The sequence below is a fragment of the Microtus oregoni genome, unplaced genomic scaffold (genome assembly GCF_018167655.1).
Source record: "Microtus oregoni isolate MIOR12 unplaced genomic scaffold, Mior012 000054F_ref0000373, whole genome shotgun sequence".
Classification (NCBI taxonomy): domain Eukaryota; kingdom Metazoa; phylum Chordata; class Mammalia; order Rodentia; family Cricetidae; genus Microtus; species Microtus oregoni.
The window spans coordinates 670,994-696,937 of record NW_024543830.1 but is presented as its reverse complement, the minus strand read 5'-3'; the positions used below and the strand labels follow the sequence as shown (position 1 = coordinate 696,937).

General features: G+C 43.5%; 1 protein-coding gene across 1 annotated transcript; it reads right to left on the bottom strand.

Moving 5' to 3' along the window:
* Positions 1–1,520: 1,520 nt before the first annotated feature.
* Positions 1,521–7,513, bottom strand: LOC121437769 (trichohyalin-like). Its single transcript, XM_041637846.1, has 3 exons — positions 7,376–7,513; positions 5,636–6,653; positions 1,521–5,371 (listed from the first exon to the last, which is right to left on the bottom strand). Exons 1-3 carry the CDS (start codon positions 7,511–7,513, stop codon positions 2,448–2,450), a joined length of 4,080 nt encoding a protein of 1,359 aa, XP_041493780.1. The 3' UTR covers positions 1,521–2,447.
* Positions 7,514–25,944: the final 18,431 nt, after the last annotated feature.

The following is a 25,944-nucleotide window of genomic DNA, read 5'->3' as shown; positions in this document are numbered from 1 at the left end:
TCCTCATTTGTAAAATGCTGTAGGGGGTCTGAATGACTTCAATCTCTGTTGAACTGTAGCTTGACTGATGAATGTCATATTCTGAACCTGGGGATTTATAAGAGGAATCTTCATGAGGATCCTAGCAAAATTGATGAATTTCTTCTCGGGCTTCTGCAAAGAACTTAAGAAGAAAAAATATATGTGAGGAAAATGTAGTTAGAAATAGTTTGAAAGAGCAAAAGGATTTCCTTTATCTTTGTTTCTGATGAACATCTTCCAGTTGTGTGAAAGTGTGAGAGTCTGTACTCCTTACAGTCAAGGGCCTCCTTATTCAACCAGATGATACTCAGGAGCCACAGGCTTAGCTTCCTTAGCTTTTAGCATTGGCTGATGTGTTAACTATAGCTTTAGGGCAATTTCCAAGAGTCTCGCAATTAAAAAGAGTGATATTCTTTTTCCTTTTCTTTATTTCTTTCTTTTTAAAACTAAGATAGGCTTTCTTTGTGTATCCCTAGCTGTCCGTCCTGGAACTTACTCTGTAGACCAGTCTGGCCTCGAACTCAGATATCCTCATGCCTTTGACTCCTGAGTGCTGGGATTAAAGGCAGGCACCACCGGATGCCTGGCTGTGATATTCTTGATAAGGTCCTTTAGAATTTTTCCCTAGTAACTCAACTAAATAATACAGTTCAGCAGGTAGCACAGGGGTGTCTGCATTGTGAGATGGAAATGTGACATTTGTATTAATTACTATTTAGCATTTTCTGATTCAGGCACCTCCTGAACTATGTTGCTCAAATCCCTGGGTCACTAATTGGGTCTACAGAGCTCAGAAATTTTAGGCAATGTTCCATCACTGGCTTAGACACAAAGTAGCTGCTCCACTTTAGAGGGAAATAGTAACAGACACTGGAAGTGCCATATTTGTTGTGAGCAGTGTGAGTCACTGCAAGAAGGGGTATGGAAAGAGGCAGCATCAAAAAGAAAACTCTTGGAGAGTCTATGTCGTATTGGAAATGCATGAAGGGTCCCCTTAACTTCGTGCAACACTCAGGGAAGGCAGGTGTTTACAGGATTTTGAGTAGGTTCTTTCTAAACCAACATGTAAAGTAGTAATATTCTCAAACCCAACAAAACTTGGGGCAATGGAGCAGAACTCTACATATGACAGCAGTTTTAAATTGGAGGTGTTTGAGAAACACCTTACTTCTGCTTTGTAAGACTTTCAGTGGTGCTAAGCATAAAATATAATGCCAAATTCTAATATTTTTTGTCCAAGTCTTACTCTTAAATAATATAGGAGTCTCCTTATTTGGGAAAAATTGAAGATTCTCTCCACCTTTTTTTTCATATTTGGACATAGCTGATAGTAAAAATACCATGTGATTAGAAATATATGCATTTCCAGATTAGACATGCAGTATGGTAGGCACATAATTAAAACAGACAAGGATAATTATTTGCCAAACATTTATTGATTTTTTTAACAGACCAATTGTTTCAACAAGAATGTCTTTAAGGTAGTATAAAGCCTCAAATGACTGTGGGCTGATAAGTCTAGTCAAGAGACTTCTATAAATTTGCCCTCTGTTCATACATCTTCCCCTTTCCTTCTTCCATCACCTTGTGAACTCTTGCTGGACCCAAACAAGAAAGATGTTTACAGGGTCTTGAGTAGGTTCCCTCTAAACCAACATGTACAAAAGTAGTAATATTCTCAAACCCAACAAAACTTGGGGAAGTGGAACAGAACTCTACAAATCACAGCAGTTTTAAATTGGAGTTGTTTGAGAAACACCTTGCTTTTGCTTCATGAAATTTTAAGTGGTGCTAAGTATAAAAATATAATGCCAAAAAATAATTTCCTGTGCAAGTCTTTCTCTTAAGAGAGATTTCTTTCAGTTATGAACTGATTTCACATAATATTTTTCACATAAATCACCCCCCTGCATTATTTGAGGGTTGTCAAATTATGCAAGAAAAAGATCGACAAAACTGTTTGGAGGTAAAGACAAATGATATTTAGGTCGAAGAAAATATCAACTTAAACTTATAAAAATGAGGGTTCCCAACATGATCTACCACTAAAAATAGAGGCTCAACTATTTTTGAATATCAAATTGTTACATTATTCTTGTTAGCTATGAAGGCAATAAATCAATGTGCTCCTCAAACAAAATTCCTTTAAAAAATTAAATGACTTCTTTTGAAAAGTGCGCACCACATCTGCACTAAATAACAAAGACATCTTGCAATAAAGAACTACCCCAGACAGAATAAGAGACAGGAACAGAAAGAAATGAAATGGGTATAGTTTAAGATTCTGGAAAAGACATTCTAAGATCAGAGAGTTTTCCCACAACCAGAAACACATGAGTTATCATTTGATACCCAGTGTTTCTCATTTTCTTTTGCTTGAAAAAGAAACATTTCTTTGGCTGGTGCCAGGACGCTAGCAGCATCCTTTAAGGGCGGTATTGAGACCTCTGCTCTTGGATGTACTCATAGAGAGGGCTGGAACGCACGGGGACGTTGGCAAACTGGCGCGTGCCAGTCTCCAAGGCTTGGCGGCGCCTCTGCTCCTCCTGCCTACGGATCCGCTCCTCTTGAAATTTTCTCTCCCGCTCTTGGCGACGTCTTCGTTCCTCTTCCTGACGACGTTCTTGTTCCTGACGACTACGAATCGTATCCCTGGCAAACTGATTCTCAGCCTGGTACTGCCCATCTCGTTTCTGCCTCCTCAACTGCAGTTCTTCACGTTCCTGGCGCTGCTGCTTCTCCTCCCGGAATTCCCTGTCGCGCTCTTGGCGAAGCTGTTGCTCGCGTTCCTGGTGGCGAAGCTGCTGTTCCTCAAAGCGAAGCTGTTCTTCCTCGAGTTCCTGGCGGCGCCGCTGATGCCCCTCCCTTTCATTCCGGAGCTCTGGTTCCCCGCGGAATCTCTGGTCGCGCTCCTGACGGTGCTCTTCTTCCTCACGGAATTTCCTGTCACGTTCCTGGCGTCTCAGCTGCTCTTCCTGGAGTTCCTGGCGGAGCTCTTCTTCCTCACGGAGTTTTCTGTCGCGCCTGAGCTCTTCTTCCCGGCGGAACTTTCTGTCACGTTCCTGTCCGCGCTGCCGCTCTGCCTCGCGCTCCCTGCGAAGCTGCTCCTCCACCCTCAGCTTTCGGTCTTGTAGCTGTTCTTCCTCCAGTTCCTGCAGGCGCTCCTCTTCCCTGCGGAGTTTCCTGTCACGCTCCTGTCGCCTCAGCTGCTCTTCCTCCAGTTCCTGCAGGCGCTCTTCTTCCCGGCGAAATTTCCTGTCACGCCTGAGCTCTTGTTCCCGGGGGAACTTCCTGTCCTGCAACTGCTCTTCCTCGAGCTCCTGACGGCGCTCTTGATCCCGGCGGAGTTTCCTGTCTCGCTCCTGGCGTCTCAGCTGCTCTTCCTCGAGCTCCTGCAGGCGCTCTTCTTCCCGGCGGAGTTTCCTGTCACGTTCCTGGCGCCTCAGCTGCTCTTCCTCGAGCTCCTGCAGGCGCTCTTCTTCCCGGCGGAGTTTCCTGTCTCGTTCCTGGCGTCTCAGCTGCTCTTCCTCCAGTTCCTGCAGGCGCTCTTCTTCCCGGCGGACTTTCCTGTCACGTTCCTGGCGTCTCAGCTGCTCTTCTTCCAGTTCCTGCAGGCGCTCTTCTTCCTCACGGAGTTTTCTGTCGCGTGTGAGCTCTTGTTCCCTGCGGAACTTTCTATCCCTAGGCTGCTCATCCTCTAGTTCCTGGCGGAATTCTTGTTCCCGGCGGAATTTTCTGTCACGTTCCTGAACGCGCTGCCGCTCTGCCTCGCGCTCCCTGCGAAGCTGCTCCTCCACCCTCAGCTTTCGGTCTCGCAGCTGCTCTTCCTGTAGTTCCTGGCGGAGCTCTTCTTCCCTGCGGAGTTTTCTGTCACGCCTGAGCTCTTGTTCCCGGGGGAACTTCCTGTCCTGCAACTGCTCTTCCTCGAGCTCCTGACGGCGCTCTTGATCCCGGCGGAGTTTCCTGTCTCGCTCCTGGCGTCTCAGCTGCTCTTCTTCGAGCTCCTGCAGGCGCTCTTCTTCCCGGCGGAGTTTCCTGTCACGTTCCTGGCGCCTCAGCTGCTCTTCCTCACGGCGCTCCTGGCGAAGCTGTTGTTCCTGGCGGGATCTTCTGTCGGATTCCTGGCGCCTGAGCTGCTCTTCCTCGAGCTCCTGCAGGCGCTCTTCTTCCCTGCGGAGTTTCCTGTCTCGTTGCTGACGGAGCTGCTCTTCCTCCCGGAGCTGCTCCTCCTCACGCCGCTGCTGGCGGCGCTCTTGTTCCTGGCGGAATCTTCTGTCCTCACGCTCAGGTCGCCTCAGCTGCTCTTCCTCAAGCTCCTGACGGCGCTCTTGATCTCGGCGGAGTTTCCTGTCTCGTTCCTGGCGTCTCAGCTGCTCTTCCTCGAGCTCCTGCAGGCGCTCTTCTTCCCTGCGGAGTTTCCTGTCTCGTTCCTGGCGTCTCAGCTGCTCTTCCTCGAGCTCTTGCAGGCGCTCTTCTTCCCTGCGGAGTTTCCTGTCTCGTTCCTGGCGTCTCAGCTGCTCTTCCTCGAGCTCCTGCAGGCGCTCTTCTTCCCGGCGGAGTTTCCTGTCTCTTTGCTGACGGAGCTGCTCTTCCTCCCGGAGCTGCTCCTCTTCACGCCGCTGCTGGCGGCGCTCTTGTTCCTCACGGGATTTTCTGTCGCGCTCCTGCCTAAGTTCTTGGCGGCGCAGCTCCTCCTCCTGGAACTGTCTTTCTTCTCGTCTTTGCCTCAGTTCTTCCCGCTCCTTCCGCAGTTGCCTTTCCTCCTCAAGGAACTTTCCGTCCCTCTCCTGTGGCCGTCTCCTCGAGTCTCTCAGGAGCTGCTCTTCCTCCCGGAGCCTCTCGCCTCGTCGTGCGGCTTCCCGTTGGCGCTCTCGCTGCAGCTGCTCTTCCTCTTGGAACTGCCGGTCACGCTGCTGTCGCTGTCGCCGCCGCCTCTCCTGCTCCAGCTCTCGCTTCTCTTCTGCTTCGTCTTGCAGAGGCCGCCGATCCTGACGTGAGCGTCTCTCATGCTCCAGAGAATCCTCCAGCTGCCGGATCTGTTCTCCATCCTCCCTGCGTTTGGAGAAGAGCCTGCGGCCACGAGCTTCAGTTTCTTTCTCTGGTAGCCACTGCCACTTCAGATCCCTACGCTGACCTTCGTCCCGCAGCCTCTGCAGGTCCTCCTCTTGATACTGCCTCTCCTGCTGCAGGCGCCTCCTTTCTCTCCGTAGCCGCCCTTCCTCCTGCTGCAGCCGCTCTTCCTCCTGCTGCAGGTCCTCCTCTTGATACTGCCTCTCTTGCTGCAGGCGCCTCCTTTCCCTATGCAACTGCTCTTCGTCTCGCTGCAGCTGCTCTTCGTCCCGCTGCAGCTGCTCTTCTTCGCGCTGCAAGTAGTTCTCCTTGCGATCCTGCCTCTCCTGCTGCAGGCGCCTCCTTTCCTTCCTCAGCAGTTCTTCCTGCTGCTGCAGCCGCTCTTCCTCCAGTTGCAGCTGCTCTTCCTCGCGCTGCACGTCGTTCTCCTTGTGATACTGCCTCTCCTGCTGCAGGCGCCTCCTTTCCTTCTGCAGCCTTTCTTCCTCCCGCTGCAGCTGCTCTTCCTCTCGCCGCAGCTGCTCCTCCTCCTGCCGCAGCTGCTCCTCCTCCTGGCGGTATTTCCTGTCCCGTTGCCGGCGCTGCTGAGCCTCTTCTTGCAGCAGCCGCTCCTCCCGCAGCACTTCCTCTCTCTGCTGCCTGGCGCTGGGTTTGGAGTACAGCGTGCGGCGCCTCTGGCTTTCTTCCTGCAGTTGCCTGCGCTCGGCCTGACGACGCCTCTGGCGTTCCTCTAGGAGGCTGTCCTGGAGCTCTGCTCGCTGCTGCTCCTCCTCCCGGAAGCGCTGCTCCTCCGCCTGTCGCCTCTGCGACCTCTGCTGCTGCTGCTGCTCCAGGCGTTCCTCCTCTTCCTGGGCGCGCTGCCTTTGGAGCTCCCGGGACCGTTGCTCCTGCTCCCGGAGCTGACGCTCTTCCTGCTCCTGTCTGCGTGGCCTGGCGTAGACTTTGTTCTGACGGGCTTCGGCCTCGCTTTCGAGCTGCCTCTGCAACCTCCGGGTGAGAGTCTGGGACTCCCGGAGTGGCGTCTGCTCCTCGTCCTCCTCAGCCACCAACTCCTGCTGACGCCTCAGCTCGGGGTCGCGCAGCTGCTGCAGCCGTCTCTCTTCCCTCTGCTCCCTGCTCTTGAGTTCTTGCCTTTGCTGTTCCTCTTCCTCGGAAAACTCTTCAGCATCAGGACCCTGGCTCCAGCTTAGTGGCTCTTTCTCCGCTAGGCGCTCCTCCAGTTCCTGCAGTTCTCTCCTCTGCTGTCGCTCCTCCAGTCTCTCCTGCCTCCTGCTCTGCTCCTCAGCGCGCTCCTCCTGCTCACGTCTTTTCTGCCAGCTTCGGCGCCCGGGTTCTTCGTCCCGTTGTACGTCCCGGGGCTCGAATCTCCTTTGGTCTTCTTGCCTGCGATCTTGTGACAGGCTCCTCTTCTCATCTAGCCCTATGGCCTGATTGATAGCCGAATAGCAAGCTTGAGCAAGCTTGAAAAGGAACAGGAGGAATTCGTTGAAATCAACACGCCCGTTGGAGTCCCGATCCAGAAGTTCTAGGATCACATCTACCGTCTCAGGGTCATGTGGTCTCTATGAAAGATTAAAGCAAAGGTTTTATAATTAATTATTTGCACGTAGTAAGCTTTCACTCTCACACTTATTTATGTTGTGCTGAGATCAGGAGATACTTAGTGTAATTAGAAAATTCTTAGTGTATGTCGTCTTGCTTTCTCATACGATATGTGGACAACTCATGTCAAAGCATACACCGTTGGAAATTTTTGTAATTGTTTGCTGATCAAAACAAATTCTTTCTAGATAGCTGAATAAAATGAATTTGTCCTTTGTGATCAATAAAATAAAATTTATGAAGATTTCCAAAGGACATTTTTGTTTGAAAAAGCCAATACTCCTGATTTAATTTTTATTCCGTGTTTGAAGAACTAAGATATTTACAGCGACACCATTTTAGTCGAGAAATAGGCAGGTTTCAGTTACTGAAAGTTGGGAACAGAAAAGTTCCTTCAAGTCTATTAACTTGATTAGGCACCATTAGTGGTAATGCCCTATTAATTAACACTTCATTCCCATTAACAATATCATCAAGTCTATTAAATACATGCTATTAACTTCTTTAGTACTCAGATTACAACACCAATTTAAATACCTCAGGCTTTAAAATTAATGATGATGTAATGTAGACCTGTCATGTTGAAAAATCCATTTTAATCAATATTCTTTGCTCTGGTCTTTCTTGGGAAGAAAAGTGATAGCCCCACATCCATAGAGTTCTTTTTCCGGTCAGGTCTTACCTGGAGGACATCTCCAAGTTCCCTTTCCAGGAGGTTCTTCAGGTCTTTCTTGCTCAGTGATGCTCCTTCACAGCTATGTGTGGCATAATGATCGAAAACTTCAGCGATGTCAATAACGCTTCTTAGAAGTGGAGACATGTTTTCTTTCCTTCAAATTCAAGTAAACCTTGAACAGTAAGATAGGATTCGGATTCAAGCCTCTGTTTCTGAATTTAGGGAGACTTCACTCACACTGATTTAGACAGCTCTCTAGTCTTTCCACTAGTGGTTGAGATAGCAATTTGCATTTTACCCCTCAATATTGTATTCTAAAGGAGGAAGAGAAACATTGAAAAATTCTAAGCCAAGGAAATCATCTTCAAAGCATATTACAGTCAACTTTTCATTGTCCATCAGTGTGAACTATCCACATCCTCCTCCCCCTTTTTTTTTGTTTTGACATATTTCAGAGCAGATAATGAAGAGATGAGGGTAAGAATCTAAATTCTATATGCTGCTACTCATAGCAACCCCTAAAGCTGAGCAAAAAGGGTAGGTAAAAGCCAAGGAGCATGTGAAAGAAGGGCTTGAGCATCATTAAAAGTAAATATGTATAGACAATTGTGTCTGCAAAAACCTGGCAACAAATAGAACAGTGAAAAGAAGATGTGAATTATTCCTTAAATGTGTAGCCCATAGGAGACTACTTCATGTCATCAATTCTAAGATTACAGAGTGCCTCCTCATCAAAATAAAACATTGTAACGTTTAGATACAACAAAGCAGAAAAGCAGAATGCATGTTGCCTGCATCAACTTAGATGTACTATGGGTATTCATATCTTCTGTTACTGAAGTTTATTTGAGAGATCCTGATTGATGAATCAGAGTCAATGTGTCAAACAAACCTGGAGAACTTTGAATAATATTGGTCTTAAGGCTGGCATTGGTTAAATGCAAATAAATCATTTCAATGTTGGTATTGTAAGTGGGAGGGGGACTCTGGGAATGTAGCTCAATAGTAGAGAGGGTGTTAGTATGTGTAAAATAATGTGTTTAATTTTCAGTATTGCCAAGACAAAGCAAAACACACGGCCACAGCAAAACCTTGTCCACAGACACACTGGTATTAAAAGAACACTCGGATGGCTTTGCTGGCTGACTGCATAGTAGGTCACTTGGCTGAATTCTTTGTCATCATCTGTCTCCAACACCTCACATACCAACTCAGATGTGAACGGTATGAAGATCCCAGTGTCATAAAAGAGATCAGGGGATTTGCATACTCTAGGGATGATAGTTTTTCAGAAAGGTGAGCCTCATAAGAGGCACACATGATAGTTTTTGATGTGCCTAAGTATTGGGTTCAGAGTCTTGAGAGAACTACTGCTATTCAAGTGATGGATCTAACCATAAAAAGATGGGACAAGCCAAGCATGCTGGCTCCCCAGAGGCAGAGGTAGGCTACTTTCTGTGAGTTCGAGACCAGCCTACTCTACATAGTCTAGGCTAGGCAGGGCTAAACAGTGAGACCTCGTCTAAAAGAGAAGGGGAAGGAGGAGATGAGATTTTGCCAACACTGGAAGACGGAGATCCCTCAGGAGCATAGGAACTACCTTCATTCCCCCAACATGTACTACCACAGCTAGAAAGTGAAGAATCAAATAGAAGAACGCCATCCCCCAGAACGGGACTTACCCACTTCACCAGAGGAAGAAGTCAAGTGCTTGCTCGCTGACACTGCTGGCAAGTGTGCTAGCTAACTGGGAGCCGGGCTTTTTATAGGGGTTGTAATTGTGCCCTGGGGAGCAACTTAGGAAGGAGACACCCACTCTGTGGGGCGACCTGATTCATTCAAATCCCAGCTCCACCTCTGTCTCCAGGAATGGCTTGTTTATCTCATTATTTGCTCACGTAGCTATTTGGACAGGGTTCACAGGACTTGCCTCCTGACTGCATACTGGCCCCACCTAACACGAAAAGGTAGAATATTTGGCAGATTTTCTAATTTTCTTTCATGGTTAAAATAAAAAAAAAAACCATTAAAACAAAGGCAATGAATGTTCCGAATTATTGTGACTTCATAAAAAAAAATCTCTAGTCATTTATTTTTTTAAGATTTAATTTTAAGTGTGTATGTGTGTGCGTGTGCGTGAACACATACGAGTACAGGTGCCTATGGAGGCCAGAAGTGTCAGCTTCCCCTGGGACCGGCCACACAACATGGACACTAGGAATCAAATTTAGGAACTTTGCAAGAGCAGTAAGTGCTGTTAACTGTGGAGCCAGATGTCTAACCCCTTAAACCATTTATTTTATGTAAACTACAAACTCTAGGTTGACAGTAAACAGGAACTTTGCCATAACCGGATGAAAAGCAGCTAACTGCTGTGTGGCACGCAGCGGAGCATGAAGAGGTGACCACAAGCCCTGCCTGGAGCACCTTGACAATGGTGAGAGGCACCGAGTTTCTCTTCTAAAAATTCGGATGGGAAATTTATTTTACATTTGTATTCCTCAGTTTATCCTACAGGTGAGAGACTGCTTCCTAAGCAAATAATTTTGGAGAGAGTCTTAAAATATGTGTTTATCAAAGTGTAGGTGAAGGAACCTATTGTGAAATTTCATCCTTAGAGGTATTAAATCTAAATGAAATTTGCTCATTTGTTTTTCTTGCTAGCACGTTGAAGCCCCTGGAGAAAAAGAGCTAGTGTCATGCGTTATTGTAGATATAATCATCTCATTCAGCCTAAGTTACTAATGGTTATGACATCTAAACACTTGAGTTGGCTTCTCCTGGAAGCACATTAAGGTCATTCTAGCCCATTATAGCCGTCAGAGCTTTCTCAACCCCAGTGCTATTTTATTGTAAGGAACTGGATTTACTCCCGGTTGCCAGTGACTCCCACCCTTCCATTTCATACTACGTGAAACTTTGGTTCATAATAGGTTTATGGAGATATTAAATGATTCAGCAGCTTCTCTGAAATTAGGCAAGTACTGGTTTTTGGAATTTTGAGGAGAATTTCATAGTTAAAATAAAAACATTTAAGCAAGGTTTTTATGCTCCTTTACTGGTATGTGAAACCAGGAGCCTAAATCTTGATGTCTATTTCTTACTTTCTTCCCTGCTATCCCAGACGTGGGCTGATGTGACAAGAGAGGAAAAGACGATTGTAAACCTAGCTTATTTCTGCTTCTTCAAGACCTTCAGTACAGAAGTCTTTGATTTCCAAATTTCTTTAGAACCGTCAGAACTGTCATTATCTATAGGGGCCAGCGAATTAATTTGATGTGGCAAATCCTTTAGGAGTAAGGCTTCTCGTCCTCAGTTCTTACTGATGTTTTATACAGTCCTCTTAGTCTTTGGGTACCTTGAGCAATGTACACACAACTACCTACAAGCCGTCAAACACTTCTTTCTCTCTCCTTGAAGGATTCCCTGTAACCGAATTAAGTCTGTTTGTGGTTTCTCTCTCTCTCTCTCTCTCTCTCTCTCTCTCTCTTTCTCTCTCTCTGGATTTGCTAGACTAGAGAGGTCAATGGTTTTCAACTTCTTGTTAAAAAATCTCAGTTCAGGTTTTTCATCCTGAAATAAGTCTTAATAATGTCTTTCTTACCTAATCCTCTCTATATCAAATATGACATAAAGGAAATCGACCTTTCTTCTTCTTGAATTTTGGTTTATTTCTAAGTAACTTCAGTCTGATAACAGGGCTGACTACATTGCTACATACATTCTTTTATTTTAGACAAAGCCTAAAATAAAATAAAATAAAAATATCATTTCACGGGGTTGGATTAATGGCTCACAAGTTAAGAACTCTTGTTACTCTTACAAAGGACTGCTCACAACCTTCTGTTATTTCAGCTACAGGGGATTTGATGGGCTTGTCTGGCCTCTGCAACTGCAGGCATGCAGACTCTGCATATACAAATGTGCAGGCATGCAATACTCAAGCATGTGATTCTTAAAAGAATGCAGCAACAAACAAAATCAGACCAATTAGGTGTGGTGGCGTATCAGCACTAGGAGGCAAGCAGATGTCTGTGAGTTCAAGGCTAGCCTGGTTTACAGAGTGAATTTCAGGCAGCCAGAGTCACCTAGTATGATCCTTTCTAACAAGGGCAACAATAATGAAAAAGAAAATTTCAGTAGTAGTCTCTAATGTGATTTTTGGGCAAAGAAACAATTTTAATTATTTTATAGTTTCAGTAAAAGATGCAGAAATGCTAGCAAATGTAGAAAATCAACTCCTAGCAAATGGATTCAGTCAATTTTTATTGAAAGAAAACTAGAAAACTATGAGAATGGTAATATCCAATCATGTTTCCTCAAAGATAATCTAGAAAACTATGAGAATGGCAATATTCAATCATGTTTCATTAAAGATAATCTAGAAAATCATGAGAATGTATTATCACGTTTCATCAAAGATAATGTTGTTTTTATAATCTGGATATTATTCATTTTGTTTTTGGTTTCTCAAGACAGGGTTTCTCTGTGTTGCCCTGGGTGTCTTGCTCTGTAGACAAGGCTGGCCTCGAAGTCAGAGATCTACCTGCCTCTGTGGCCTGAGTGCTGGGATTCAAGACGTGTGTTACCAAATCTTCATATTTGTATACAGCAAAGTTCTCATTGCTTAAAAATAGTTAAAATTAATTTATTTACTTGTATATAGGGGCATAAATGGGACGCTCAGAGGACAATTTATGAGAATAGGTTCTCTTCTCCCAACATATGGGTCCCTGGGATTGAACTCAGGCTTTTGGGCTTGTTAGCAAGTACCTTCACCCACTGAATTATCTCACTGGCTCTCGTTGTCTTTGATTTTTAAAGACTGAAAACAGAGAGGTCAAAAAATATTACCAGCTAGTATGGGAATGAACTGATACACTACTTCATCTCTGTGTGAATATTCTTTATTCCAAGAACATATCTGTAGTTCTATACTGACATTTGGGACTTGCTTCCTTTATTATAGAAGAATTAAAAGGAAGTAATTAAATGTATTTATGAGGAAATTTTTATCACATTTATTGTGTGTGTGTGTCTGTCTGTCTGTGTGCGCACGCGCACACGCTCAAGTCATGGCACAGGTGTGGAAGTGAAAGGACGACTTGTGAGAGGTAGTTCTCTCCTTCTACCATGTAGCCCCTGGAGATTAAAATCAGGCCATCAGGCTTGGTGGTAAGAATCTTTCCCAGCTGATCCATCTTGCTGGCCTAGACCAGAAATAAAGTTTCTGTCCTTCCTTTACTTTAGCATCATTCAACTGTAAAGCCCTTCCCTGGGGGTGAGGCTCTTGTTTCCAGCAAAAAAGAAGCAAAGTGCTAGCTAGCTTCCCTGGTTTTTATCTCACTCAAGAGCTCGTTCCTAGCCCTTTCCTTGCTAGGAAAAGAAATGAACAGACTTGACATTTTTGTGACATTTAAGCAAGCCCAGGATCTTCTTGAGACCAGTTGTATAATTCACAAGGTAAAAGTTAGATGAAGAGGAGGTTTCAGTGCCCTCATCAGTCAAGAGACTTCTCAAGGTGTTCAATCTGGGAAAACACCCAAAACAGGATGGTTGAGACGGGTTTGAAAGAAGTGAAATTCTTGGTTAACTTCCTTAATGCCCACTTCCAGGAGGGCTTTTCCTTAATAATTATGTGTTAAGTCTCTCAAGTTTCTCTATTATTTCCTATTATCCAGTGACTGGCACTCTGGTTTGCCAGGCAAAAGCCTCACATAGCTTACTTGAAGCGTCACTAGAGTTCCATCCCCTCTCCCAAACTGCTGTCAATCTTTCTGGGCAATGATTGTGCCACGATCTTCCAGGCAGAGACAGTTTCTCCCCACAGCAAGTATCACCAGCATCTCATAACTGTGTACTGGTTTGTATTCTCATATTCATCTCTAATTTAATGGCTGCTTGTCTTGTCTCCTCAATTAGGCTTTAAGTTCCTTGAAAGTGGTGCAGCACCTTTCTTTCTGCTGCGTGCTTAATCCTCACTGATATAGTTTTATTGCACCTTGGCGGTGGCCAGCAGGTCAGAATGAGACGAGCTGCTTAGACTAGGACGGATTATCTGTCTGAGTGATGGCACAAGGATGAGGCCTCTCACCTTAATGGGAAGCAGCCCTTCTGGGGCCTCCTGTGAGTTTTACTGCTTACAGGGCAGCTGCTCCACCCTCTCTTCCTTCTTCCATGTCCATCACTTCACCCCTCTGTTAAATGAGGAGCTATAAGATATGAATCCCTTCCTCAGAGGGGAGCTGAGATAATTACAGCTTGTAAAGCATTTTGTGATTCTTAGATATAAAGGAGCTAATTATTATGATCATTAATATTCTTAATTTTTATCTTCTTCAAGGTAAATTATGCTTACGTTAATTACACCCCCACCCTTTAGGTAATTATACCTCCAAGAGTCAGCAGACGCTTTCATCTCCCATCATGCCATGCAGGGTGACTGGCACGGGTGCCCAAGGATAACACTACTGCCTCTCTGTCACAGTAGCGAGCGAGCCTGCCTTCCTCAGTAAACTGATCACAGATTTTAGGTCATTTTATTTTTCCTGTTCTATAATCGTATCTTTAGCCCATTGAGTGACCCCCTCCGATTTACAGAGCAATGGAATTTGTCAAAAAACAAATAAAATAAAACAAATAGCTTACCCTTAACGAGACAGATAGACTTAATTTTTATAATTTAATGAATACCTTGAATGAAGGAAGCAGGTATAGAGACTGTATGTTATCAATTTTATAAGAGTCCAGCTGCTGTTTGAGGAAAGACTCTAGTGCCTTCAGGTATTGTGTGACACTCTGTGTTCCCTTTAGACTCAGCTTTGTATCTGATAGAATGATGATCCTTCTTGGGGCGTGAGATTGGAGAACTTGTATAGTTTGGGAGAAGTTTGCTAATGATAAAAGGGCATAGCATAAAGGAGGTGAATGTTAAGGTTTAACACTAAATAGATGCATTGGGCTGCGGCCTTCCTAATGTGGAAAAGAGCACAGACAGACATGGGCAAGTTTGACTCTGCAGGGTTTCTTCTAGACCTGGACCTTGTAACTTGATGTCCATGGTTGCTGAGTTCTAATCTTCTGCTGGATACAAGAAAGGACAGAAGTAGAAGAAAGCAGGAGGCTAGATTCAGAGTGAGGTTTCCGTGTCCACTGGCTCCCCGGGGCCCTTTCAAAGGAGTATGTGGTTCTCTGCCACTCCATGCCAGACTCAGTATCCTGCTTTCACCTTCTTTCTTGTACAGGTTTCTTCTTGTTGTCTTCTTTGAAATTTCCATTTCCTGCTTCGCCCTTAAGACCATTCTAAAATTAGGTCAGAAAATAGGATAGGGATAAAGGGACTTTGGAAAGACCCATCTGATGTCTTTGTCCATTTGCCTCAAACAGGATATGACTTGACTGGGCTTCAGTGAAGAGCAAAGTATTGGCTCTCCCCACAGTAAGTCTCCTTTGGTCCATACCGTGCAGTGAGTCCTCTGTTCCATGTCAGGCATAGCACAAGTTTAGAATACTTATCATATGATATTACACTCTACATCTTGATGATTTCGAGAGGGTAGGTAGCCTTAAGAAAGCTTTCATTCTAAAAAGAAGGACATGATTTATTGGTGAGCCTGTGCAGCTGTCTCTCTATGGAGATTTGTTCTAGGATTTCAATGACATCAAAATCCAAGGATGCCCACTCAGTCCTCCTCCACAGAAGATGGTATAGTATATACGTTATAGTATATAGTATATAGAATATATAGGATATAGATGTATAGTATATAGATGGTACAGTATATAGTATATAGACAGTATAGTATATAGATGGCATAGTATATAGTATATAGATGATGTAGTATATAGTATATAGATGGTATAGTATATGGTATTAGATGGTATGGTATATAGATAGTATAGTATATAGATGGCATAGCATATGGTATATAGATGGTATGGTATATAGATGGTATAGTATATAGCAGAGAGATGATATTGTATATAGATGATATAGTATATAGCATATACATGGTATAGTATATTGCAGAGAGATGATATAGTATATAGATGACAGTCAAGTCCAAGGATGTCCACTCAGTTCTGCATAGAAGATGGTACTGTAGGATTCGCATGCACACTGTGCATATCCCATGTGTTTTTTCTCTAGGTTACTTTGACTACCTAATCAATACAAATGCTGTGCAAACAGTTCTTATACTGTATAGTGTACAGTGTATAATGTAACATGGTTCAGTGACTTGTACCACACTTAGAATAGAATAAAGGGTCCAATAAATACTTATGAACTACAAAAGATTCACTGAGAGAAAACCCATGATTTTTTCCCATTATTATTCCCTAGGCAGCTCATAGCAGTATTTTTTACATTAAAATATTTAAAAATTTAAAACTGACTAGTGTGATTATACAGTTCACATTAGCCACTGAGCTGTCTGTCAGGTGTATGACTGGAGGCTTTTCCTTATCTGCAGATGAAGAATGGTGGAGATGCTGATCGCTGAGTATCTGGCCAAGCCCCGCCTTGCTCTGGCTACCTGTCAGTTCTGGGCCGAGGGTGAATCATTGAAGTTTGTGTATAAGGACAGCTTCTGAGAGTATCTTCCAAAACGCAAAAGTAAAACCATGCGTTGGGTGATGCAGATTGAATATTTGAAGTGAATTATAACATGTATATGTTAAAAAAGAAGAAATAATTAGAATGTTTTGCTCAGGAGAACAAATCAAATTTTCTGAAATTAGTATAGTCTTTTCTTTCAGGGTCAGCATTCTTCAAAATTAGTTTTCAGACCTTGTCTGTTAGGTTTTTCAAGATGTAAAACTCTGAAGTCTTTGAATGTAAACTCTATAAGATGATTCTACACCTCCCCATTCCATGAATTCCACAAAAGTTTGATACCCAGCTTACCAAAACTCTGAAAGAGAGACTAATCCCTGGGAAAGACATGATCCTGTGCCTTCAGAGACTGCAAGTGTTGTGAAGGCCAGCTTCAGTGCCACACAGCCTCCAGGTTAAAGGGGGATGGAGTGCTGTTCGATGAAGTCCTTTGGGAGGGCTTCAGGGATGACGTGGAATTTATGAATGGATTTTAGGCAGAGCAAAAGGTATGGAGACATTGCAGTCACTGCAAGGAAAGGCTATGTGACCAAACTGTGTTTTGAGATGAGGAGAGGCGCCCACGTGGAGACGTGACCACCTTGTAACAAAGGGTTGTGTCTCTATGACCCTTTTTAATGCTTGGCTTTACAGACGAGAACAATGGCGTCCACCGTCTGTTTATATTGGCTGAGGAAGTTATTGAGCACAATAAATCTCAGGTCCCTTGAAAGCAGATTCTATGCCTGCTTGAGGCTCTGTTCACAGTACCTGCCCGCTGTCACTCAAGATAATTGTTGATTGAAAGTGTGAATGAATTGCCCTGTGGGTCACAAACAAAATTGTGTTCAACAGAATGACCAGAAAGTATCCTATTAGAGTTCAGAAGCTCTTTTTCCATAGGAAGATTAGGAGGAAAGGTAAGAGGGGAGGATTTGAAAAACAGTTTAGTGAAGGGGGTGAGGAATTTTATCTTTCTAAATCCTACTAGGAGGACAGAATGGTGACTGATCATGGCACAGCAGATGGCAATGAAGATAGGGTAGCAAAGACAATGGCAAGCCAATAACCTACTTCTTCCTTCAGTGATCTGGTCAGGGCTTCCCTTTAGAGATCAGCAAAAGTGTCAGAAAAGAAATTATTTTTGCTTTGGGGTTGGCTGCCTATCTGCATCTCAAAAGCAATTCAAACAGCATCACCTGGCTAGTCTAGGCTTCCTCTGCTATTATTATTCAAATGAGGACTTGAACAAGCAGATTTTGCCCAAGTAAGGAAATTGCCTGAGGCACCAGCATAGATGAATGAAGTTAAGTGGACTGGTTTTGCCCACACTACAAAGTAACTCTAAGGGAGCCTCTTGTTCCAGTGCAATCAACTGCCTCATTCATCCTGGCCCCTCTACACCCGGTGTCATTTGAGCAAGAGTAAATGTTGTCAAGATGGGAGAAGTAGCTCTGTGTGAGGCCTCGGGTTTTTCCAGCACACAAAAAGTGGGGAGGAAAAGTAAGAGTCTCATTTAGGTGTCCCACTCGTTCTCTGGTAGACATGGTTATTTTCCTTTGCAGAAACAGAAATAGAGACTTGGAAATGCTAAGTGATGAATCTGAGATCAGAGAAGGTTTGGAAAGTGGCAAGATCGGAATTTGAATGAAAAATCTAGCATCCTTAAAACTCATATTCCTTACTGTCATTTAGTTTTATTCCCTTTAATAAGAGGAGGACCAGATTTAACCTTGACTAAGCAACTCCTTGAGGTTAGAAGGATCTCAGTTTGTAAGTAGGGTGGCTTTCTGTAGCAGTATCGCCTTCGTGAAGGAGATCCCCTCAGCCTAGATGCCAGAAGTTCAAGGTTCTGTTAGGAGGCTGGGAGGAACTTATGACCGAGGAAGCATGGTAGTGATTAGACCTGACAATTAGAAATTGGAAAATTCTCCCTCTTCTGAAACCAGCCTCGGTTGGGACCAATTTGTGCGGGTGGTGGAGGGTTAGGCTAGTGTGCCTGTTATCAGATACCAGCAGTGACTGTCATGAGGGGAGCTTGCAGACTTGTAACAACAGCTTGATTATAATCATTAAGTCTTTACAGGACTCTGAATGCCTTGCAAGGGTTTTTACAACCTCTTTTTATTGGTTGTTCTCCCTCCAGCCCAGCCTGACGGAAGTGCTGCCGCCTCCACTCCTCAGGTGTGGAAACAGGGCCACTGAGAGGTTAAGTTGCCTGCCCTAGGTCATCCAGCGGTTGAGCTGGGCTTGCTTCTTGTTGGAGTGTCTAGAAAGGACTTTCTTCTTTGAGCCAATCTGCTGATGCAGGAACCGGAGGGACTTAGAACAGTGTAAAAGATCTGTTTTCTCCCACACTGTGAATTTCACATATGGTATAAAGAATTTGATGTATCAAAAACAAAGGAGATGTTATTCCTATTCCTCTTCTGGGTTCTTCTTTTTAAAAAGCATTATTTTTCCCCTTTATTCTCCAAAGGATGGAATTAATCCGAACCAATGATTCCTACTTCCAGGCATCTAAAGGTGGGCACAGATGGGGTAGTTCTGAGCCTGCTGATTACAAGGTGAAGAGGCTTCTTGGGGACGGCATTAGCTGTGCTGTATCTAGGGCTAGGGTTCTAGTTTCATAGGATCATCAAATCCTTTGATTCCAACGTTAGAGAATTTGGGAACTGAGGATTAAGTGGAGACAAGCCATTTACTCACTTACTTATTGGTTATTCTCGTGCCTGAGGCTTTTCAGAACCTGTTGTATGCTTTGTGAATTCCCAGTATGGACTCTACCAGAAAACATTGCTGAAATTTGCGGTTTGCTGACTGCTTTTCTTCTTGATTTATTTTTGATGGTTGTCATCCTACAGAATGTTCCTGAGAAAGTTTGGGCATGAATGCCCCATTCAGATGGGCAGTGTGCTGTACCCCTCCACATTTCTGTGGTTACTCACGGAGCTTCATTTTGCTCCCTGAGCTTAACTGCCGAAGGGATTGTTTCCTTCAAAATTCAAGAAGCAGAAGCGAAATATTTTCCCTACTTTGTGGACCATTTAGGCCTGAGCCTATAACAAATAACCAGAAAACAAGCTAGACATCTTCTGAACTAAACTTTAATTTTCCCCTTGCTTCATTACAGCTTCTAAAATGTGCTAAGCTGGTCTTGATTACAGAGTCCATGTTAGGATGTCAGTTACTGTAGAGAACTTTTTTTGTGTAAAATAGTGTGGGGATATAAGAATGTATTTTCTTTGGGGACAGTTAATTTTTTAATAGATTCTGCCTGGCCATGTGGTAAATTAGGAGCCTGCGGTTCCGTGTTTCAGATCCATCTCAGAATTGGTATTCTCTGTGATCTTAGGTGAGTCAACTAAACTCTCTGGGCATGAGGTGTCTATCTATAAAATTACAATAATGACTCCTTCATTTGCAAGATTCTGTATGTGTGCACGAATGCCCCATGACAAGTAAGATCATAAACTGTGGAGTATTTTGGTTTATAGGGAAACAATCAGGAAGAGAATTCAAGGTTCTAGATGTCTTTTTCTTCTCTTAACATCTAAGGTCAGAGTCCATGGGAATAGATCCCACAAGAGGAAGAGATTCCCATGTGGGGAACTCACCAAGCCTCACATGGGGCGGTACTCTTCTTTAGACATCCTGTGAGTGATGAGTTCTGCCCTTTCTTTCCTTTCTCCATCTAGCAACACTTTCTGGTATTGTGGGGGTATTTGCTGTATCTCTGGCTTCAATATTTTTTTCTACAAGGAGTTAAAATTTGAGGAATGGACTCATTTGATGGACACTTGCTCTTCCAGTGTCTTTCTAACTGCATGTACAAGAAACCCAGGCCGAGGTTCTCAGGCTACTTTTAATATCAGAACACCATTGGGATCTGACATCTTAGGAGCTTTGTGCTGTGGGAACCCAAAGTTCCTCAGCTTGATGCTGTGCTTAGAATCTTATGGGGCCCATTTTTTGAAGGGTGAAGTGGAGGCAGCCTTTAGAAGGCTTGCCTAGGGCCACAGGATGACTCACAAACACAAGGGATGAGGGATGTGAGGGAGAGATTCTTTGTCTCTGACCTCACTACCAGACCATTACACCACCCAGCCTCATTTCTGCCACGGACCCACCTGCTTTGAATTCAGGTTCTGGAGCTGTTTTGTTGTCCTCTCTCATCCAGTGTTAATCTTTGACATAATTCATTTATCTAAATCACTGTTTGGCACATGGCATCCTTGTGGTTCTCAACTGGTGCGAAGAGTTTCTCACCCCCTCTCTCCCATTTCGAAGAAGCCTGAGTAAGTGTATCCCTCTCCTTACTCTGGAGTCTGATTCTGATACCTTCATCAGAAGGCTGGGATAACATCTCACAGGCTAAATGCAGAGTGACTGCCCAGGAGGGATGGAAGACTATAATTTATAGGCTGCCTTCTGTTTGTCATGCTCTGCACGAGATATAAAACTAGCATAATAAGCCTATGTATATTTTGCTGATGAGGCCTAGCTCCAGCCTAAGAAAAGCCAAGTGATCTTTTGAGGGTCACACGACAGGGAGATGGGGAGCTGATATTTGTCAAGAAGGTCAGCTACCAGAAAAAGTGAAATGGAGGACAATTCTATATTTAACAGTAGGTAGTCATTGTAATCAGAAGAGGGACATGAAAAAAGAGAATATTTTTATAGTAAATTATGTGATACAGATTAGTTAGCAGATGAAGGACACTAAAAAATATCACACTCCTGACATCAGCTCTTTCTTTACAAGGCTGTGCTGCCTGGGGTTTCACTAAAGCTCTTTATAACCCCACCATTAAAATTCCATTTATTAGTGTATGTGTGCGTACTTTTGTGCCATGGTGTGTCTGTGTGTGTGTAGTAAGAGGACGACTTTTAGAGTTGGTTCTGTCCTTTTACCATTTGGGTCCCAGGAATTAAACTTGGATCATCAGACTTGGAGGACAATTCTTCATCTACCGAGGCATCTTACTGGCCTCACACCTCTAGTTATTTACATGATTTTAACTTATTACGTTTGTATAATAATTTGTAGCTTCAGAAGATTTTTGAGTTCTTAATTTAGTTAATTTACTGGCAAAAATCTAATAAAGAAAGAAGGTCAGCTACCAGAAAAAGTGAAATGGAGGACAATTCTATATTTAACAGTAGGTAGTCATTGTAATCAGAAGAGGGACATGAAAAAAGAGAATATTTTTATAGTAAATTATGTGATACAGATTAGTTAGCAGATGAAGGACACTAAAAAATATCACACTCCTGACATCAGCTCTTTGAGCTAAAGCAAAACCTAGACTATCATTACAGGCAATGCCTACTTTGTAAGGTTTGTCTACACAATATAACTTACTATCAAAGAGTTTTTTTTCTTATTCTTATTTGTGTCCTTCTTCTGGTTAGCAAGGTTACCATGACTACCTACTGTTAAATATAAAGCTGTCAGCCATTTCAACTTTTTTCGACAGCTGACCTACTCCAGTCATCATTCATTCATTCATTTTATTTTTTTAGTCACCTAACTGTAATTAAGTACTTGTGATGTGCAAAGAACCAGAAGTATAAGGAGAACTAATACATGACCCAGCCTTCGAGGAGATTAAAGTGTGGTCAGAGTCGTCTGAAACAACCCATTATTTTAATCCAGGATAAGAAAAGTTATGATGGAAGGTATTATGGGAGCACATTGAAGGGGTACTTCACCCATAAAGTGGACTTAAAGAGAGCAGCTCAGAGGTAAAGCTTAAGCCACATCTTGTGGGACAAGTTGGGTGTAGGGTGTGATGAAAGGTGAGGTTGGGAGATCCAAGAAGTGAAGCTCATGAAGGACTTTGCGAGCAAAGGCGAGGACTAAAGGTTGTATCCTATATACTATGGAGAACCAAGCAGAAATTTTTGGCAGGACATGATAATGTAGTGAAATTTGTATTTTTAGAAATGTCACTGTCATTTTTACCAATAATGAGTTGAAAGAAAACAAGATGGGAGACACTGAAGTCATTTAGTAAAATAGATAAGAAACAATGGGCTAAACGAAGACATTTATGGTCAGACAAGAGAAAAATCATTTAGTTTATAAAGACTTTAAGAAGTAAGAACCCATAAGTTTAATTGGCACCTTGGATGCAGAAGGTGAGAAAGAAAAGGAATCGATCTGGGCCATCAGTTTGTGTACCTGGGGAGGTAGTAGGAACTTAACAGGGTGATTTAGGCCATTTCCAGTTGCTGTAATCCTATATTCAAGGCTAGCTAGTCTGTAGAGAAGGGAGGTTCATTTTGATTTATGACTCTGGAGGTTGGAAAGTCCAATATTGGATGTCTGTATCTGCTAAGACTGAGATTCTGGCTCATAGCAGGAAGTAGAGGGCAAGAGGGCACATGAAAGAGAGACAAGGACCAAAGGAGGCAGCTGCTTTCTAGCAACCTGCTCTCATGGAAACCATATAACATCTTTAGGAAGATGGAGCTCTCATGACCCAAGCACCCCTAAAAGGGACAGAACTTATTTAAGAAGTCTCTGTACTTCAAAGTCTTTATCATTTAAATGATTTTTCTCTAGCTCAGGCGTAAATACCTTAGTTCAGTTTTCCACTTCTTATCTAGGTCCAGCACCATTACATAGCTAATTAAACTTCAACCTGAGATTTGGTGGATAGAAATATGGCGGAGAAGGATATGGAAGAAGAATTTTTCACTTTGAGACCTGGAGTTTAGGATGTGGGTGAGATGTCTAGACAAAAAGGCACAAGAGCTAGTAGGACATATAAGGGTGGATCTCAGGAGAGAAATCTAGGCTGCTAATGTAGATTTAGAAGCTCTCATGAGGAATTTTTTTTATTTATTTTTTTAATTAATTAATTTATTTATTAAAGATTTCTGCCTCCTCCCCGCCACCGCCTCCCATTTCCCTCCCCCGACCAAGTCCCCCTCACTCATCAGCTCGAAGAGCAATCAGGGTTCCCTGACCTGTGGGAAGTCCAAGGACCACCCACCTCCATCCAGGTCTAGTAAGGTGAGCATCCAAACTGCCTAGGCTCCCACAAAGCCAGTACGTGCAGTAGGATCAAAAACCCATTGCCATTGTTCTTGAGTTCTCAGTAGTCCTCATTGTCCGCTATGTTCAGCAAGTCCGATTTTATCCCATGCTTTTTCAGACCCAGGCCAGCTGGCCTTGGTGGGTTCCTGATAGAACATCCCCATTGTCTCAGTGTGTGGGTGCACCCCTCGCGGTCCTGAGTTCCTTGCTCATGCTCTCTCTCCTTCTGCTCCTGATTTGGACCTTGAGATTTCAGTTCGGTGCTCCCATGTGGGTCTCTGTCTCTGTCTCCTTTCATCACCTGATGAAGGTTAATATTCAAGGAATTTGATACTTAAAATCTCAGCAAGTGTTTGTGGACATTTTCTGTCTGGATTGCCTGATCCCAAATAAATGACTCAGAGGCTGAATACAAATTATAAATGCTGAGCTGATAGCTCAGGCTTACTACTAGCTAACTCTTAAACTTAAATTATCCCATATTCCTTATTTATGCTCTGCCTTGCGGCAGAACCTTTATTGACATGGCACATTTTCTCCTGCTCCTTCTCTGTTTGGCTGGTGACTCTTGACTCCACCTTCTCCTTCCCATCATCTTTAGTTTGGTTGCCCTGCTTTTACTTCTTGCCTGGCTACTGGCCAATCAGCATTTTATTAAACCAATTCAAGTGACAAATCTTTACAGTGTACAAGAGGATTGTTCCACAGCAAGGAAGGGGGCTGGAGAGGTAGCTCAGTGATCAAGAAAACTAATTGCTCTTGCAGAGGAACTGGGCTCAGTTCCCAACTCCCACATGGCGGCTAACAACTTTTGTAACTCTAGTTTTAGAGGATCTGGTGCCCTCTTCTGGCCTCTGTAGGCATGTGGTACACATATATGCACTCAAAGGCACTCAAAAAACATTCATAAATATAAGATAAATAAATCCAAAAGCAATTTAAAATCTCAATTAAAAAATGAGATTGTCTAGGGAAGGGTATAGTGCATTGGTTGCATTAGAACCACCTGGGTCAATGCCTTAGCATTCCTACAGACAAAGCCATACCACAGACACAGGCAATTGGAATTCTAGTCATGTGACCATAGAAATTTTTTTAAAACTTCCAGATTGCAAAAATGTCATCTGACACTAAGAAGAACCTGGTTGAAAAGTAGTGGGGAAAGCTTCATTAAAAGTGACAAAATAGAAAGGAACCTAAGGCATTTCTGGGAATAGGATACGGTAGAGAAAGAGTGGGGGAGGGCTGAAGGGGAGAGGAGAGGCAGAGAGGGGAGCAGAGAAAAATGTACAGCTCAATAAAAATCAATTTAAAAAAAGGGTGAATTGTAGACACAAAGGATGTGAGATCTCAAAAGATAAAAGAAGTGTGCTGTTGTCCAATACAACCTTCAGTTACTCAGGAACACAGCCTTTTGCTTGTGTCATCTTGTCTGTCTTTAGCTTGGTAGATGCCATCTGTGTCTCTGATGACCCTACATCCAAGATCAGTCTTTCTCTACACCACCAACCCACGTCCATTGCATTTCAAAAGCTTACCCCAGAGTTCTTCCAAGGACTATCTCATTAATTTTTACCTGATTCTGGTGATTCCCATTTAGATGATTTTGTAAGTATCATTTCTGTATCAAAGATGGCCTAGCTAGATGAGAAGAGGCCTGACTTTAGATACCAAAGAGCTAAACTCAGTTCTAGCCATTCTGTATTGGTGTGCTGAATGCCTTGGAGAAGATCACTAAAGTCTGTCTATTTACCTATTGTGTATTAATAGAAATACTGCCCTTCAAGAGATGATATAGATTTGCAGTCGAGACTATAAGAAGGCATTTATATAGAAAGTTAACAACAAGATGGTAGAATGTGTTTATCATGAGCCCCAGTGTTGATTAATTCTGAGAATAGACCTGATGGAGGAATATCAAGAGAGTTTATAAAGCATGACATCTGAAAATGTTTTTGAAAGAAGCTTTACGAGGCAGAGTCTAGAGGAAGGAAGTTAGTTCATGTTATTTATACCCAGCGTTTTTGGGTTCTGGTCGGCAAATGGGATAACGGCTGTCAATTTGGGTGGGTACCATTGAATCCGTGGGAAGCTGCCTAGAGCAGAACATGTTTCCTATTGATGCACATCTTAGAAAAAAGATTCCAGCTTCTTCAGTATGTGCACTCTGGAATTTCTGCCAGTAGCTTGCTGTAAAGCCAGTCTAGGGGCTGAAACACCTCCTAGGTCTGAGTCTTTCTGGCCTGAGCCACACTACAGGAGTTCTGGATTGTCAGCCACATCCACAGGACAAAGGCAACAGAACTGAGTGAACATCAGCAGAAATCTCTGAAACAGTGAGTCCAAATAATCTTTTCTTCCCTTTAAGCCCATTTTCTCAGGTACTTTGTTGCAGTGATGGAAAGTTGACTAATATACCATGGCACATTTTCTCCAAAAACCAAATAGCACTTATTTGAAAAGATTTCTTCTCCTCAGGAAAATGTGAATGAAGAAATGAAGAGCTGATTTTTACCATGAACCCCAGCACCAGGTTGGTCTCTTTGGACCCCATCTTCAAAGCGGCCTCTGCAGAGCTAATACCTAGGCTGAGCTCTAAAAACCTAAGCTCTCAGTCTGTGCCAGTGCCAGGCTCCAGCTTTGTGCCCATGGTCTTAAGCTCCAGACTTGCTTCTGCCAAGGTTCCAGGCCTACTATCAAGGCTGTCAGACTCGGGACCTGCCAGTTGGCTTCCATGGATTCTAAATGAATACCAGACCCTATAGTGACAGGGTATCCAGGCTCCACATACATATCAATTCAGGTGCCACTCCAGTCTCCTTGAGGATTCCAGCAGCAGGCTTTACCCTTTAAGTAAGTATAGCTAGACTCTATAGGTAGGCGGACTGGCCTTTAGATTTCTCTGCACAATCTTGTCTTGGAAGATATGTC